The sequence below is a fragment of the Phaethon aethereus genome (genome assembly GCF_964289735.1).
Source record: "Phaethon aethereus genome assembly, chromosome: W".
NCBI lineage: Eukaryota > Metazoa > Chordata > Aves > Phaethontiformes > Phaethontidae > Phaethon > Phaethon aethereus.
Window position 1 is genome coordinate 31,424,933 of NC_138581.1, and position 14,733 is coordinate 31,439,665.

Sequence of the window (14,733 nt, forward strand, 5' to 3'; positions counted from 1 at the left end):
AGGACTCATGGGAGATGTGATTGTAGGTGGCTGTCTTGGCCACAGTGATCACAAAATGGTTGAGTCTAAAAATTTCAGTGTAATGAGAAAAAAGGTCAGCAGAGTTGCTACCCTGGGTTTCAAGAGAGCAAACTTTAAGCTACCCAGGGAGCTAGTTAGCAGTGTCCCCTGGGAAACTGCTTTTGAGCGATTAGGCGTCCATGAGAGTTGGTCAGTTTTTAAGAACCACCTTTTAAAAGCACAGGAGCAGGCAATCCCACTGTGCCACAAGTCAAGCAAGCAGGGCAGAAGACCAGCTTGGCTGAACAGGGAACCCCTCTTGGAACTCAGGAGGAAAAAGAAATGGTATGATCTCTGGAAGTGAGGTCAGGCTTCGCAGGAAGATTGCAGAGCCATAGTTCGCATATGCAGGGAGAAGACACAAAAGGCCAAAGCTCAACTGGAGTTGAAACTAGCCAGTGTTGTGTCAGACAACAAGAAGGGCTTTTTTAAGTATGTTAACAGCAAGAGGAAGTTGAAGGATAACATTGAACTGATACTTGATGAAAATGGTCACCTGACAAATAGGGATGAAAAAAAAGCAGATGCATTCAATGCTTTTTTTGCCACAGACTTTAATAATAATGACTAATAATTTATCTCCTGGAGAAGATCATACTGGGTGCTATTGAAAGGCATTTAAAGAACAATGCAATCATCAGGCACAGTCAACATGGGTTCACAACAGGGAAAGTCATGTTTAACTAATCTGATATCCTATGATAAGGTCACCCACCTGGTGGATGAAGGGAAGGTGGTGGATGTAGTTTTTCTGGGTTTTAGTAAGGCTTTTGATACTGTCCCTCACAGTATCCTTCTGGACAAGTTGTCCAACTGTGAGCAGGTTCACGGTGTGCTGGGTGAAGAACTGGCTGAAGGGCAAAGCTCAAAGGGTTGTAGCAAATGGGGCTACAGCTGGCTGGCAACTGGTCACAAGCGGGGTTCCTCAGGGTTGAATTCTAGAGCCTGTTCAATATTTTTATCAATGATCTGGATGCAGGAGTTGAATGTACCATTAGCAAGTTTGCTGATGATACCAAACTGGGAAGTGCTGTTGACTCTCCTGAGGGACAAGATTCTGCACCTGGGACACCCTCTTCTAGTGTTTGATCACCCTCACAATAGGAAGGAAAAAAAGAAGAAAAAAAAAGAAAAAAAGTGGTTTGTGTGCAGATGGAATTTTCTGTATTTCAGTTTGTGCCCACTGCCTCTTTTTCTGTCACTGGCCACCATTAAAGAGAGTCTGTTTCTCTCCTCTTTGCTCCCTCCCATCAGGTATTTATACACAGTGATAAGGTTCCCATCCCCCCAGCCTTCTCTTCTCAAAGCTGAACAGTCCCAGCTCTGTCCACTTGTCCTCCTCATGACAGATACTCTAATCCCTTCATCATCTTCATGGCCCTTTGCTAGAAGCCCGGACTCAGTATTCCCAAGCAGTCTCCCATCCAAGTACTAACTGGGCCCAATGCTGCTTAGCTTCTAGGATGAGATGAAATAGAGCATGTTCAGGATGGTGTGGCCACAGGCTAGTAAGCATATATTTTCTGTTTGAGATTTCATGATACACAGTCAGTAAAATCGTCCCTGTTGTGTCCCCCCCAATGGACTTTGCCAATTTTTACATGAAAAAGTAGATATTACTCCAGTAGTCACCTGTCTCTTTATTCCATGGATAGGATAAAGATCACAAAAGTTACATGCTTTACTGAAGTCCATGGGAAAATACTATTGCGTTATATAGTCAAAATAATTCACTCAATATGTATTTAACATTTCCTATATATTAGGACCTTCAAATAGACAACTAAAAGACCACAGATTGTCTGTTTTGTAGAGATAATATAAGAATAAGAAATAATGAAAGCAAACCTCCATATGAGAGAGTGTAAATACAGTCTGTTATACTCATTAACAGAAGTTTTGAGCAATTATATACAGAATGGTAGGAAAACATGCAAAGGGAAAAGGTCAGTGGAAAAAAGTAGTCTTCCTATGCATCACAGAACACTAGATTCCTGAGATGTACCTAGGAATTTTTCCTCATGATCACCCAGAATAATTTTGGCTTGCTTTTGGAATATAGTCAGAGACATAGCATTGCTTATATAGGTTGCAAGCCTTCCAGTCCCATGTCTGGATATTCAAATTACCTGGGAAATAAAACAACAGACAACTTTTGAGTTGGTTTCCTTACTATTCTTTAGGCTCTTACTTTTGTATGGAAAAATCCTGGTCTAAAATTTATGTGACTATAACTGTAATCAATACTCTGCAAACAAAGAGATTGGCTTTATTTTATCCATTTTTTAATACCGCTTACAATCACTAAAACAGCAAGAGAAGAATATAAAGAGAAACACTACTACCAAAGATGATTTTTTTTGAAGTTCCAGTCTAATACTAGTATCAGATTTAAAAGCAGATACCTTCAGAGCATTTAAAGAAATAGCTTATTATAAAAAAGATCAATGAAAACTGTTTAACAGATACATTTAAACTCCTTCAACCTCTAGTTTTTCATCTTGAAGACAAACTCTATGTTTTTAGATAAGTTATAAAAGAAAAAAACCAAATGTTCTCTGCCCCAAGAAATGCTCATAAATCATTTCATTATCTTGCATAGATTCATACTTCCTATGTTTCTGTTCTGGATTCAATGCTGTTTGATGCTTTTCAGCCACTTCTGATTGTTCCATACAACAATTAGATGATCTGGATGAGGGAATCGAGTGCTCCCTCAGTAAGTTTGCATATGACACCAAGTTGGGTGGGAGTGTTGATTTGCTGGAGGGTAGGAGGGCTCTGCAGAGGGATCCGGACAGGCTGGATCGATGGGCAGAGGTCAACTGTATGAGGTTTAATAAGGCCAAGTGCAGGGTCCTGCACTTCGGCCACAACAACCCCATGCAACGCTACAGGCTTGGGGAGGAGTGGCTGGAGAGCTGCCCGGCGGAAAGGGACCTGGGGGTGCTGGTTGACAGCCGGCTGAACATGAGCCAGCAGTGTGCCCAGGTGGCCAAGAAGGCCAACAGCATCCTGGCCTGTATCAGAAATAGTGTGGCCAGCAGGAGGAGGGAAGTGATTGTGCCCCTGTACTCAGCACTGGTGAGGCCGCACCTTGAATACTGTGTTCACTTTTGGGCCCCTCACTACAAGAAGGATGTTGAGGTGCTGGAGCGTGTCCAGAAAAGGGCAACAAAGCTGGTGAGGGGTCTGGAGCACAAGTCTTATGAGGAGCGGCTGAGGGAACTGGGGTTGTTTAGTCTGGAGAAGAGGAGGCTGAGGGGAGACCTTATCGCTCTCTACAACTACCTGAAAGGGGGTTGTGGCGATGAGGGTGTTGGCCTCTTCTCCTGAGTAACTAGCGATAGGACAAGAGGAAATGGCCTCAAGTTGTGCCAGGGGAGGTTTAGATTGGATATTAGGAAAAATTTCTTCACCGAGAGAGTGGTCAGGCATTGGAACAGGCTGCCCAGGGAGGTGGCGGAGTCACCATCACTGGAAATGTTTAAAAAACGTGTGGATGTGGCACTTCAGGACATGGTTTAGGGGACATGGTGGCGCTGGATTAATGGTTGGACTTGATGATCTTGAAGGTCCTTTCCGACCTAGTGATTCTGTGATTCTGTAATTCACCTTAGTCTTCATATATTTAAAGACTTCCTTCTTCCAGTGTCCATAACAAATAAACCAGTACAAGAATTAAAAAGCTCACAGAAAGTTATTCCTTTTTTCCTGATTCTTATTTATTCCCCTCTGCAGTAGATCTTATGGTAAATAATTTGGGGCAGTTAGCACCTTCATTTTGCATCATTATCTTGCATTACATACTGTTTGAACTTCCAAGAAATGTATCAACTTTCAGTAAATACTAACTTGGACAGAATTTGAGCCTAGGAGTATATTAATAATTCCCCAAAACATTCAACTAAAACTATAAGTCTTTCAAAACCAAGCAGTTCTCTTTCACCGAGGAGGATCTTTGCAACCTAGGTACCAAAATATTCAAAAAAAACTCTAAAAGCATATTATCATAACTTAGTAATGCTTAATCTTTTAATCCCGTTTTCCAACCATTGTCAAGGAAAGAATCTTCTCTAGGTAAATGTATTTTATATATACACTTCAAGTGAATCCAGCAGTGGGAAATTAATTCCCTGAAGTAATAATTTATTGCAGTAATCTTCTGGAGCTATACTATCTAATGTTGCAAAGCCATTTGAGACTAATAAGACTACCACTAATTTGCTAATTAGTTTGACATCACCTAAGGTGTGGGCTTTTAGCCTATCATCTTCCTAATAAGAGGATGTAACTAGAGAATGGGCAAAAGAGGATTTACCTTCAAAGGCTGACACTGCAGCTAGCTTGATTTTCAATGAGGATGTCTGGAGGCCAGACTGATTAATGTAGAGGGTACTCAAGCAGCCTGCGTATGGGATATACATAGGTTAATAAGGTTCCAATTGCTTAGTCTCAAACCATTGTCCATTTGAAACCATATGAAGTCCACTGAATCATATGAGTCCACTGAACTTCTTAGTTAGGAGACCTTGACATTTTCTCAGACGCACCAGCTGCTGGATCTCTATCCACTTCTAGCCAAGCTGGAAATGAGAGAAATTCTCTATTGGGATGAACATTGCCCTGGTTCTAGGTGAAAAAGTCTGGAAAATTTCTGATTATGTGACAGGCAATGGCCTCAATTAAAAGAGAAAGGTGAATTTTCACTACTGAGAAGTCTTGATAATTTTATTCATAGTTGTCACAGATTCAAGGATGGAGCTGTATTGATAGCTTCTCCCATGAAAGGTGAAGCTTATCGCTTGTCATCTCTTTTTGCATATTTTTATACCCATGGCAAAACAAACCCACCCCAAGTTTCATCACTCTAAATGGTCTGCACTTCTGACCAAAGTATCATTCACATGTTTTAAGGTGACTTCTTTTCAACAATTAAGATAAATTTTCCCTTTCTTGTCAATACCCATTTCTATTATTTATACTTTAAAATCCCTACTGATAAAACTAATATTTTAATTTTCCCCTTTTCATATACATGAAACTCCCTATTATAAATAGTAGCTTCCAAGACAACACAGCATTATCCTAATTACATGTCATAAATCCAAATTACAGGGTGAAGAAAATCATTTACAGAAGGAGAAAAATAACTTCAAAAGAAATAAGTTACACAAGCTTTTGAAGGCTTTTAGAATGTGCTTAGTTACAACTAAGCAAATTAGTTAAAACTCTTTGTATATTCTTAAGAAATACTGAAATGATTATATCAGTAAGTTATCAGCAATACATTATACGAATTCTTTATAGAAGTATAAAATACACACAACTATGAAAACTTACCTATTATAATATCTGCCTCCCATCATAAACTGATTGCTTGATGTTGGACATATTTTAAAACGTTGAATATTTTCACTGGTCCGAAAATAAAGTGAATAATCACCAGGTGTATTATCTGAAGGCCTCACAAGAAAACTGCACACCTGACCAACTGAAAAGATTATAATACAGTGTTATTCACTGTTACTTATCCTAGTGTCATTTATGAGCTCTTATCAAAGCTCTTTCTGTACAAATTAGCAAGAATTACACACTTAAAGGAGAAGGTCTGATGTAAGTTCCAACAGCAATTCCCATTTTTCACCCAAATGGGATGAAGTAGTACTAAACTGCCAAAGTTAATGCAAAATCATTTGGCTGTAGCTGACAACCTATCCCCACTTTTACCACCTCTTTACAAGAGCATGTGGGGTGTGTGTGCAAGGTTTGACAATGTTTTAAAAAAACACTAAAGATTTTTGTTCTCATATTTAAGGTATGTTATTTGACAGTATGAGTCAGAAATCCTGATGTTTTCATTTTAAAAATTACTTCCTCTATGAGGAGACTAAAAAAAAGTTTATAATACATTCTCCCATAAGTACATAACAGTATTTTCTCCTCAGCATTTTAAGCCCTAGATATTTTTTTCTTTATACATATTACAAAAACAAAAAAATTAACTATTTCAATTAAAATTATGAAACTAACTGTACTTGAGAACATTAAAAAAAATACTCAGTGCTCAGCCATGAGGCTTTTTTCCAATGTAGTAGCAACCACAAGTCTGATGCTCATATGTTCATACAGAAAAAACAGGTTTTGCTGCAGTCTGTTATAAACAGGATTACTTGGTGTTATTCCACTACCGCTGTATTTCCATCTGAAATACAAGTACCTGTCATCAGCAAATTGTAAGCCTCTTGTTTGGAGATCTTCCCATGGAACCATCTTAAAGATGAAGAGAAAAATTAGAAAGTAAGACTATCAGCTCTCTTTTTTAGTTCTTGTGGCATCTAAGGCTCTGACACCTATGAATTAATCTCTGGCACCTACAAATTAATCTTTATTTAAAAAATCTAGTACATGTAGTTTATATAAGCAACCATTATGTTACTCAGTGATTGTTTTTCTACCAACAGAATGAAAATAAAATATCTACAGCTATATAAACAAACTCATTTCAGTACAAGCGTCCAACACAAAGTAGATGTTCAAATCCAAGTGATGAAAAGGCATTGTTTAAATGCTAGATAATTTGACAGGCATATTTGAAGTCAGTCTTGGATAGAAATTTATTTGAAGCATGAGATGCAAAGCCCAAAGAGATTAATGAAAGTTAAATACTGTACAGAATAACTAAAATTGAATTTTGCTAGAAGCTGAGAAAATAAAACCTAGCTTTGTTAGACTATTGAATATGAATTGCTTTAATCTCACACCTTGCATTGTCCTGCGTCAGAGCATCATCCTAAAAAAAATACAGCAATCTGTCCAGTCTCAACCTGATACCTATGATTATAGGAAACAGCTTGACATTGCATGGCTATTCAGTTTACATGTAGCACACCACATGCTACACCTTAAGAGCTCATCCTGTCCTTTAAAAGAAAGCTAGAAATATGGCCTTTCATTGCAGAGTGTGTGTGCACACATGCGCATGTGTTTAAACATGTAAAAGAAAGCCTCTTTTACGCATCAAAAAAGAGCTCTAGTTCTAACTTGCTTTCTATGTTACCTTTACAGGACAATCTCTGTTGGGATCACCCTGCACAGCTCGACCTTAAGGAGAAGGAGCTGTGGCATTGAGAAGCTGGTAAACAGCTGGATATCGGCACGGCTCGGCCTTGAGGAGAAGGAGCTGTGGTAAACAACTAAGAAGCAGCAAAGGAGCGCAGAAACACCTGCAGGCAGCGAATCCTGACTGTGTGAGAGGCGCATGGACAGCACGTGATATTTTGTATATAGCCAACTGCAATAATGTGTGTAACAAGCTGTAACCAATCATGAGTGTGTGTGCAGTGACTAAGCAAAAATTATGATATATATTGGAGTCAGACAAGACAATAAACGGCTTTGGAATATAACTCTCAGAGTTGTGAAGTCCATCCTTCTGCCGCAAATCTCTGTCTATTTGAATATTCACAGAAATCCCTGCCTCCCCTGGAATCCTCTGAGCAGCATGAGTAACTGGACTGACAGTGTCAAAGCTCTAAGAATCTGCTACAAACTACTTGTTTTAAAAAATAAATTAAAAAAAATTAAAAATTCCTGTATTTGAAAGCATTTTGAAAGCATCCCTACTACTGTTATGCTGACATGCCAAACTGACTAGCAGAATGCTGGGGACCAGTAAACTGAAGCCACATGCCAATTATTTTCTTTCCCCTATTAAAAAAAACAAACAAAAAACCACCACACAAAACCCAAGAAATGCCTTCTTCAATCATCAGTCCTTTGGAGACTGCAAACTGGGCAATAAATACAGGAAGCAGCAGCAAGAAAATGGAGGACAGATGAAGTTATCCAGCTACCAGAAATTTTCTATAACTTTCATTTGCTACTCATCTTTATTACTGAAAAGAATATAACAATCGACAGTTTCCCATATCAACTCATTGTAAATTGTATTAGGCTTTGTTTTTTTAAAGTATTTAACAAGTTGGAATCAACTGCAAACAGATTATTCTGTAGTCTCACAGTTTTCACTTAAAGTGTTAGCACATGAGGCTAATATAGAGAAAGTATTACTACTACACTATCATTTCCTCTAATGATACTTTGTTCCCTCTCCTGCATTTAGAGTTGAGCAGACCTAAAAAAGGTTACCTCTAAGACAAACTGTGTGTGTATAAAAAAACCCCATAAATCAGAAAACACCACACTCTCTGCTGTACATATTCTGGGTAAAGTGATCACACAGAGACTCATACAAAATTTTATCACTGCAAAACCTATTAACATTAGGCATAACTAATACGAGACTTCATGTCAACTACCCATGCATCTTCAACAGCTGGTATAGGAGAAAAGTCTTAAGATCAAAAAACAAATACACACAGCTTTGGTTCACCTTCCCAATCTCATAGCTAAAGTTTACAAACAGTTATTTTATTATTTGCTTTTAGTAACAAAACAAAAATCCTTACATTTTGCCTTCATGTGGATCTTCTTCTCTTCCCTAATAGGAGAAGTAACATATTAAGTGCATGACAACAGTATGCTTGAGTTTAGAAAAGTAAACTTCATCGGTTAAGACCAGTCCAAGACATTTTTGAACTAGATTGCTTATTGCACAGTTCATGTAAAGAGGTTTTCAACTTCATTCACTAAGTGGAAATTCAGCCATAACACATTTCAAAAGATCGTTTCTGTCACTCTTCAAGTCCTTCTTTACATGTGGTAACTTAAATCTCAACTTTCCTGAATTTCAACCACTAATGTAGAAATCTAGTTAGATACTCTAACACTGTCATTTCAATTTAGCCATTCACATCCCGATATAGATGTGAGAAACAGGTGAAGCAAAATCTACTAATAGCAAAATGTATATGCTGCAAAGTAAACATCACCAGGACTCCAATGGTGAACTACTTTTTTTTTTAAAAAAAAAAAAAAAAAAAAGCATGTGGGAAGATGGGGTGGGTGTTCTTGTCCATTAAATTATCTCTTCCCCTTATCATCTGGTTAGCTTCCCAACTTAGCATAAGCCCTTATAGGTATAATTAACTCATCAATATACTTTTTAACCCACACTTGGCCCTTAAAAAAGACATACCACAGTACAAAATTTCACACCGCACATTTATGAATGTTTCGTAGCAAACAACAACAACAAAAAAGAATGCAACTGAATGACTAGCAAGTTCTTTATCAGGACTGGTGAGTTTAAGGAACTGCCTAATAAGTTCACAGTATCATTCATTTCCACATGAACTTGTTTGGATAACATGTGAATAAGTACTTCGTTTGGATATTGAATTAAACTTAAAAGTTTGTTACACTATTTAAAAACTGCCTGATTCAACTACTGTAGGAAGGTTCAAAAAAGTACATAAAGTCAGGCAGTTAAATGCCACTAGTTTGTGTTTATTTCAACGTTAACACACACAAATAATCAAAAAAAAAAAAATCAAATCTCAGTTCTGCAACAGATTTGAATATAAAATTACTCACCACTTCTTCTACCAGGTCTTCTACAATAAGACCTTGTTCATCTGTCCGTAGATTTGTAACCCACATCCAGCCATCTTCCAATTCATTATGGACAATAAACATATCACACTTAAGGAAACTAAAGAGAGTTACAGTGAGATTTACGTTAGAAGTACAATCATAATACAAAGTTTAATGAACACAATGAATCCTTGAGCAGAGTTTCAGCAAAACATTTGAGGAAATCTGATCATGAAAGATACATTTATTTGTATCCGAAGCACACCATGTACATTTTCCACATAGTTTCTGTAGCTATGAGAGATGAATATTTATCCTTCTTTGATTTACATTTAGAATCTAATAGATACTTTAAAGTACGCTAAAGACACACAAAAAAAACCCCATCACAACATTAAAAGATAGTAACATTCTTCATTTATCAAGAAGAATCAATAATAAACACAAGTAAAAACCATCCAAAAATCCCTTAATAGCCTAGAGAAAATAATACTTTTATCAAAACCTAATTTTGTAGGTGTCCTGGTTTTGGCTGGCATAGAGTTAATTTTCTTCGTGATAGCTAGTACAGTGTTCTGTTTTGGATTTGGGATGAAAATATGCTGATAACATACGGATGTTTTCAGTTGTTCCTAAGCAGTAAAGGACTGTACAGCTTCTCATGCTGACCTGCCAGCAAAAAGCCAGGGGGTGCATTAGATATTGCTAACTGAGAAAAGTGGCCAGTGCTCTATCTATCTCTATACTGACTGATGGATGGTGGAAAATGCTCTATGGGGGTGGTTACAGCAATGGAAGCAGAGCAACTGGCAGTGCAGGGGTAAATCCATAAGGACTGCTGAATTACGGCAAGATATTGCTGCTCGGGTAGAGAACCTGGTTGTAAAAGTACGTAGATGCCCACGCACCCAAGAGTCGGGACACTGAAGAACATGAAAACAACCATCAGGTGGATCAGGCTGCCAAGATTGAAGTGGCTCAGGTGGATCTGGACTGGCAACATAAAGGTGAACTATTTATAGCTCGGTGGGCCCATGACACCTCAGGCCATCAAGGAAGAGATGCAACATATAGATGGGCTCATGATCAAGAGGTGGACTTGACCATGGACGCTATTGCACAGGTTATCCATGAATGTGAGACGTGTGCTGCAATTATACAAACCAAGGGGTTAAAGCCTCTCTGGTATGGAAGATGATGGCTGAAATAAAATATGGGGAGGCCTGGCAGATTGACTATATCTCGCTGCCAGAAACCCCCCAAGGCAAGCGCTATGTGCTTACCATGGTGGAAGCAACCACCAGATGGCTGGAAACATATCCTGTGCCCCATGCCACCGCCCCGAACACTATCCTGGGCCTTGAAAAGCAAGTCTTATGGCGACATGGCACCCCCGAAAGAATTGAGTCAGACAATGGGACTCATTTCCGAAACAACCTCATAGACTCCTGGGCCAAAGAGCACGGCATTGAGTGGGTATATCTCATCCCCTATCATGCACCAGCCTCCAGGAAAATCGAATGATACAATGGATTGTTAAAGACTACACTGAGAGCAATGGGTGATGGGACATTCAAACATTGGGATAAACATTTAGCCAAAGCCACCTGGTTAGTCAACACTAGGGGATCTACTAATAGAGCCGGCCCTGCCCAATCAAAACTTTTACGTACTGTAGAAGGGGATAAAGTCCCTGTGGTGCATGTAAAAAATATGCTGGGGAAGACAGTCTGGGTTACTCCTGCCTTGGGCAAGGGCAAACCCATTCATGGGATTGCTTTTGCTCAAGGACCTGGCTGCACTTGGTGGGTAACATGGGAGGATGGGGAAGTCCAATGTGTACCTGAAGGAGATTTGATTTGGGGGGAGGATAGCCAACCTCTCCTGCCCTGAAAGACTGTTATGACAGATGGAGCCCAAAGTCATACACCAAATGAACTCAACGGACATTTCAGAGGGATGGCCCATAAAAAAAAAAATCTGTGTGTATATATCAAAAGACAAGAAAAGTGGTAGTGATTAATTGGAACGTATCGGAAAATGGAGGACCTGGGCATGACATAGATGGTATAGAATAAGGGGTGGATACTGTTCTGGTTTCAGCTGGAATAATTTTCTTCTTGGTAGCTGGTATAGTGCTGTGTTTTGGAGTTGGGATGAAAATAATGTTGATAACATACTGATGGTTTTAGTTGTTGCTAAGCAGTCAAGGACTGTTCAGCTTCTCATGCCGGCCTGCCAGAGAGAAGGTAGGGGGTACGTGAGAAGCTGGGAGGGGACACAGCCAGGACAGCTGACCCAAACTGGCCATACCGTACGATGTCATGCTTTATATATAAACTGGGGGATTTGACCGGGGAGCTGACCGGGGAGCTGTGAGATATGTGAAGCTGTCAACCAGGCAAGCAAATTCTCAGCTGGTTACTCCGATGCTGGGATAGGGAATCCAGTAGTCAGGAATTAGAGGATAAGGAAGCTCAACAGCTGGGATCCCTTGCTAGGCATAAGTCCACTAACAAAGAGGCTGTAAAAGGGGCAGGAATCCTCAGTCTTTGAAGGCGGCTCCTGTCGAGTGTGAAGGACATGTATCCCTTCAAGGAAGATCTTGTAAATTCCCCAAAGCAAGCAGACCACCACTGAGGGAGGTATCCAGTATCTGAGGGAATTAGCCGTGGTGGAGGTGATCTATAGCAACCTGGATGACAACCAGGTATCCAAAAACCTGGATGAAATCCAGTGCACACAGTCCATGTGGCAAAAGTTTCTACAAAGTGCACCAACATCATACGCCAACACCCTGGTGATCATGAGCTAGAGACACGGAAGCACCAACTGTGGATCGATTGGCCAGCCAACTCCAAGAATTCCAAGAGAGTCTTGCTTCTTCCCTACAGGCCTGAGTCTTGGCTGTGGAGAAACTGTCCCAACAATTGTCCCAGCAATTAAAGAAGGATAGGTCTTCCTCACCCATACAGACCAATGTCTTGGCTATTAAGAGCCTTTTTGTGTTCAGGGGAAAGGGTTACCAGTGGTGCACACCACATGCCACCCTGTGGTTCTATCTGCGTGACCAAGGAGAGGACATGAGGAAGTGGGATGGTGAACCTACCTGGAGACTAGAAGCTCAAGTACAGGAACTGCAAGAAAAAACAACAGCCAAAAGGCATCCATCCAAGAAAATTACTGCTCCAGTGTCTGTTGGTGCTTAGTTGCTGGCCAGGGTTAAACCACAACATCAGGTCATATGAAAACATTTCACTGGTGCACAGGGGGACTTCTCAATCAAGTCAGATGATGCATAAGGGATACAGGCAATAGCTATGAGGTACTGAAGCTCATCAACTACTAGTTCAATCCAAAATCAGATAGCAATTTTCTATGGAATGTCTCTCATTTGAGAGGGTGTGACGGATGCATCCACTCTGAGTGAACAGTACTTTGGTTCAGGCATTACTGACAAGTAGGCCTGACTGAAATCAGCCCCTGCTGTGCAAACCTTGAAAACTGTGCTAGGCCATATCTTCTCAGGAACCAAGAAGTCTAGGCCATGCCTTATCAGGAGGTAACAGTACCACCCCAAGCTGGGACTAGACAAAACTAAATCTGTTACAGCTGCACAAGTGCACATACACCAAAAGGGGGAGTCAATCACTTTACACTATATCCAATATCTATAAAATATCTATATAAATATCTATAGCCCCCCGCCCCCCAGCCCACTGAGCTCTCCTGTACAGCAGCAGGCTGCACAGCAGACGTCTCTCAAGATACTTCTCAAGGTTGAAAGACCCCTTACACAGCATCTGATATCTATAATGAAGTAAGTGACATTTTACATTAGGCCTAAGAGTATATTGTATGCTAGCAACATTTATATATGCATCCATAACTTAATTATTAGAAGTGTAGCAAGTAGTAGAGGGTTTGACTGCTGTCTAGATCATCATCTAATCACCATCTAAATAATTATTTAAATGATAATTTAAATCATTGTCAAATCATTGTTAAATCGCTGTTTAATTACCATTAAATTATTGCTTAATTACCATTTGATTTTCATTCAATCATTGATTAATCACCATTTTATCATCGTTTAATCAGTAATAAAACCCTTTCAGTTAACCCCACAAAAATGACTTAATAATTCATCTGTGACAGAGGGTAACAGAAAATGCATCAACTTGAGCACAAAACAAACAGCAAGAATAAAAAAGCCTAATGAAAATACTTAGAATGAATTCAGTTACTAATGAACCTAAATCTTAACAACGGACAATAAACAACAAGCCCATGCTACATCAGTTCCATTACAAAGAACTTCACAGTAAATTATTGCATGGAAGACTGGTTGAAATTAACCCTGTGTATTGGGTTTGTGTGGCAAGGTTGTGGTAGCAGGGGGGCTACAGGGGGGGCTTCTGAGAGAAGCTGCTAGAAGCTTCCCCTATGTCTGACAGAGCCAATGCCAGCCGGCTCCAAGACAGACCTGCCGCTGGCCAAGGCCAAGCCAATCAGCAACAGTGGTAGCACCTCTGTGATAATATATTTAAGAAAGGGTAAAAAAAACAATTGCAGCCAGAAAGAGGAGATATGGGAGAGAAAAATCTCTGCAGACACCAAGGTCAGTGAAGAAGGAGGGGGAGGAGGTGTTACAGGCACCAGAGCAGAGATTCCCCTGCAGCCTGTGGTGAAGACCATGGTGAGGCAGATTGTCCCCCTGCAGCCCATGGAGGTCCATGATGGAGCAGATATCCACCTGCAGCCCATGGAGGACCCCACGCCGGAGCAGGTGGATGCCCAAAGGAGGCTGTGACCCCATGGGAGGCCCACGCTGGAGCAAGCTCCTGGTAGGACCTGTGGAGAGAGGAACCCATGCTGGAGCAGGTTTGCTGGCAGGACTTGCAGACCTGTGGAAGGGACCCATGTTGGAGCAGCTTGTTGGAGGACTGTCTCCCATGGGAGGGACCCCACGCTGGAGCAGGGGAAGAGTGTGAGGAGGCCTCCCCCTGAGGGGGAAGGAGTGGCAGAGACAACATGTGATGAACTGACAACAACCCCCATTCCCCGTCCCCCTGTGCCGCTCACAGGGAGGAGGTAGAAAAATCAGGAGTGAAGTTGAGCCTGGGAAGAAGGGAGGGGCGGGGGAAAGGTGTTTTTAAGATTTGGTTTTACTTC

At 40.4% G+C, this 14,733-nt stretch overlaps 1 protein-coding gene across 1 annotated transcript in view; it reads right to left on the reverse strand.

The window, feature by feature from the left end:
- The window catches only part of LOC309415061 (ras GTPase-activating protein 1-like), a gene marked incomplete at both ends in the record, with an annotated part of 144,954 nt that overhangs the window by 70,068 nt on the left and 60,153 nt on the right, over positions 1–14,733 (reverse strand). Inside the window, 4 exons of the mRNA XM_082012453.1 lie at positions 5,404–5,554; positions 6,281–6,333; positions 8,532–8,563; positions 9,559–9,676. Of these exons, the coding sequence (XP_081868579.1) occupies positions 5,404–5,554; positions 6,281–6,333; positions 8,532–8,563; positions 9,559–9,676 (354 nt within the window). The remainder of the gene's footprint in view (positions 1–5,403; positions 5,555–6,280; positions 6,334–8,531; positions 8,564–9,558; positions 9,677–14,733) is intronic.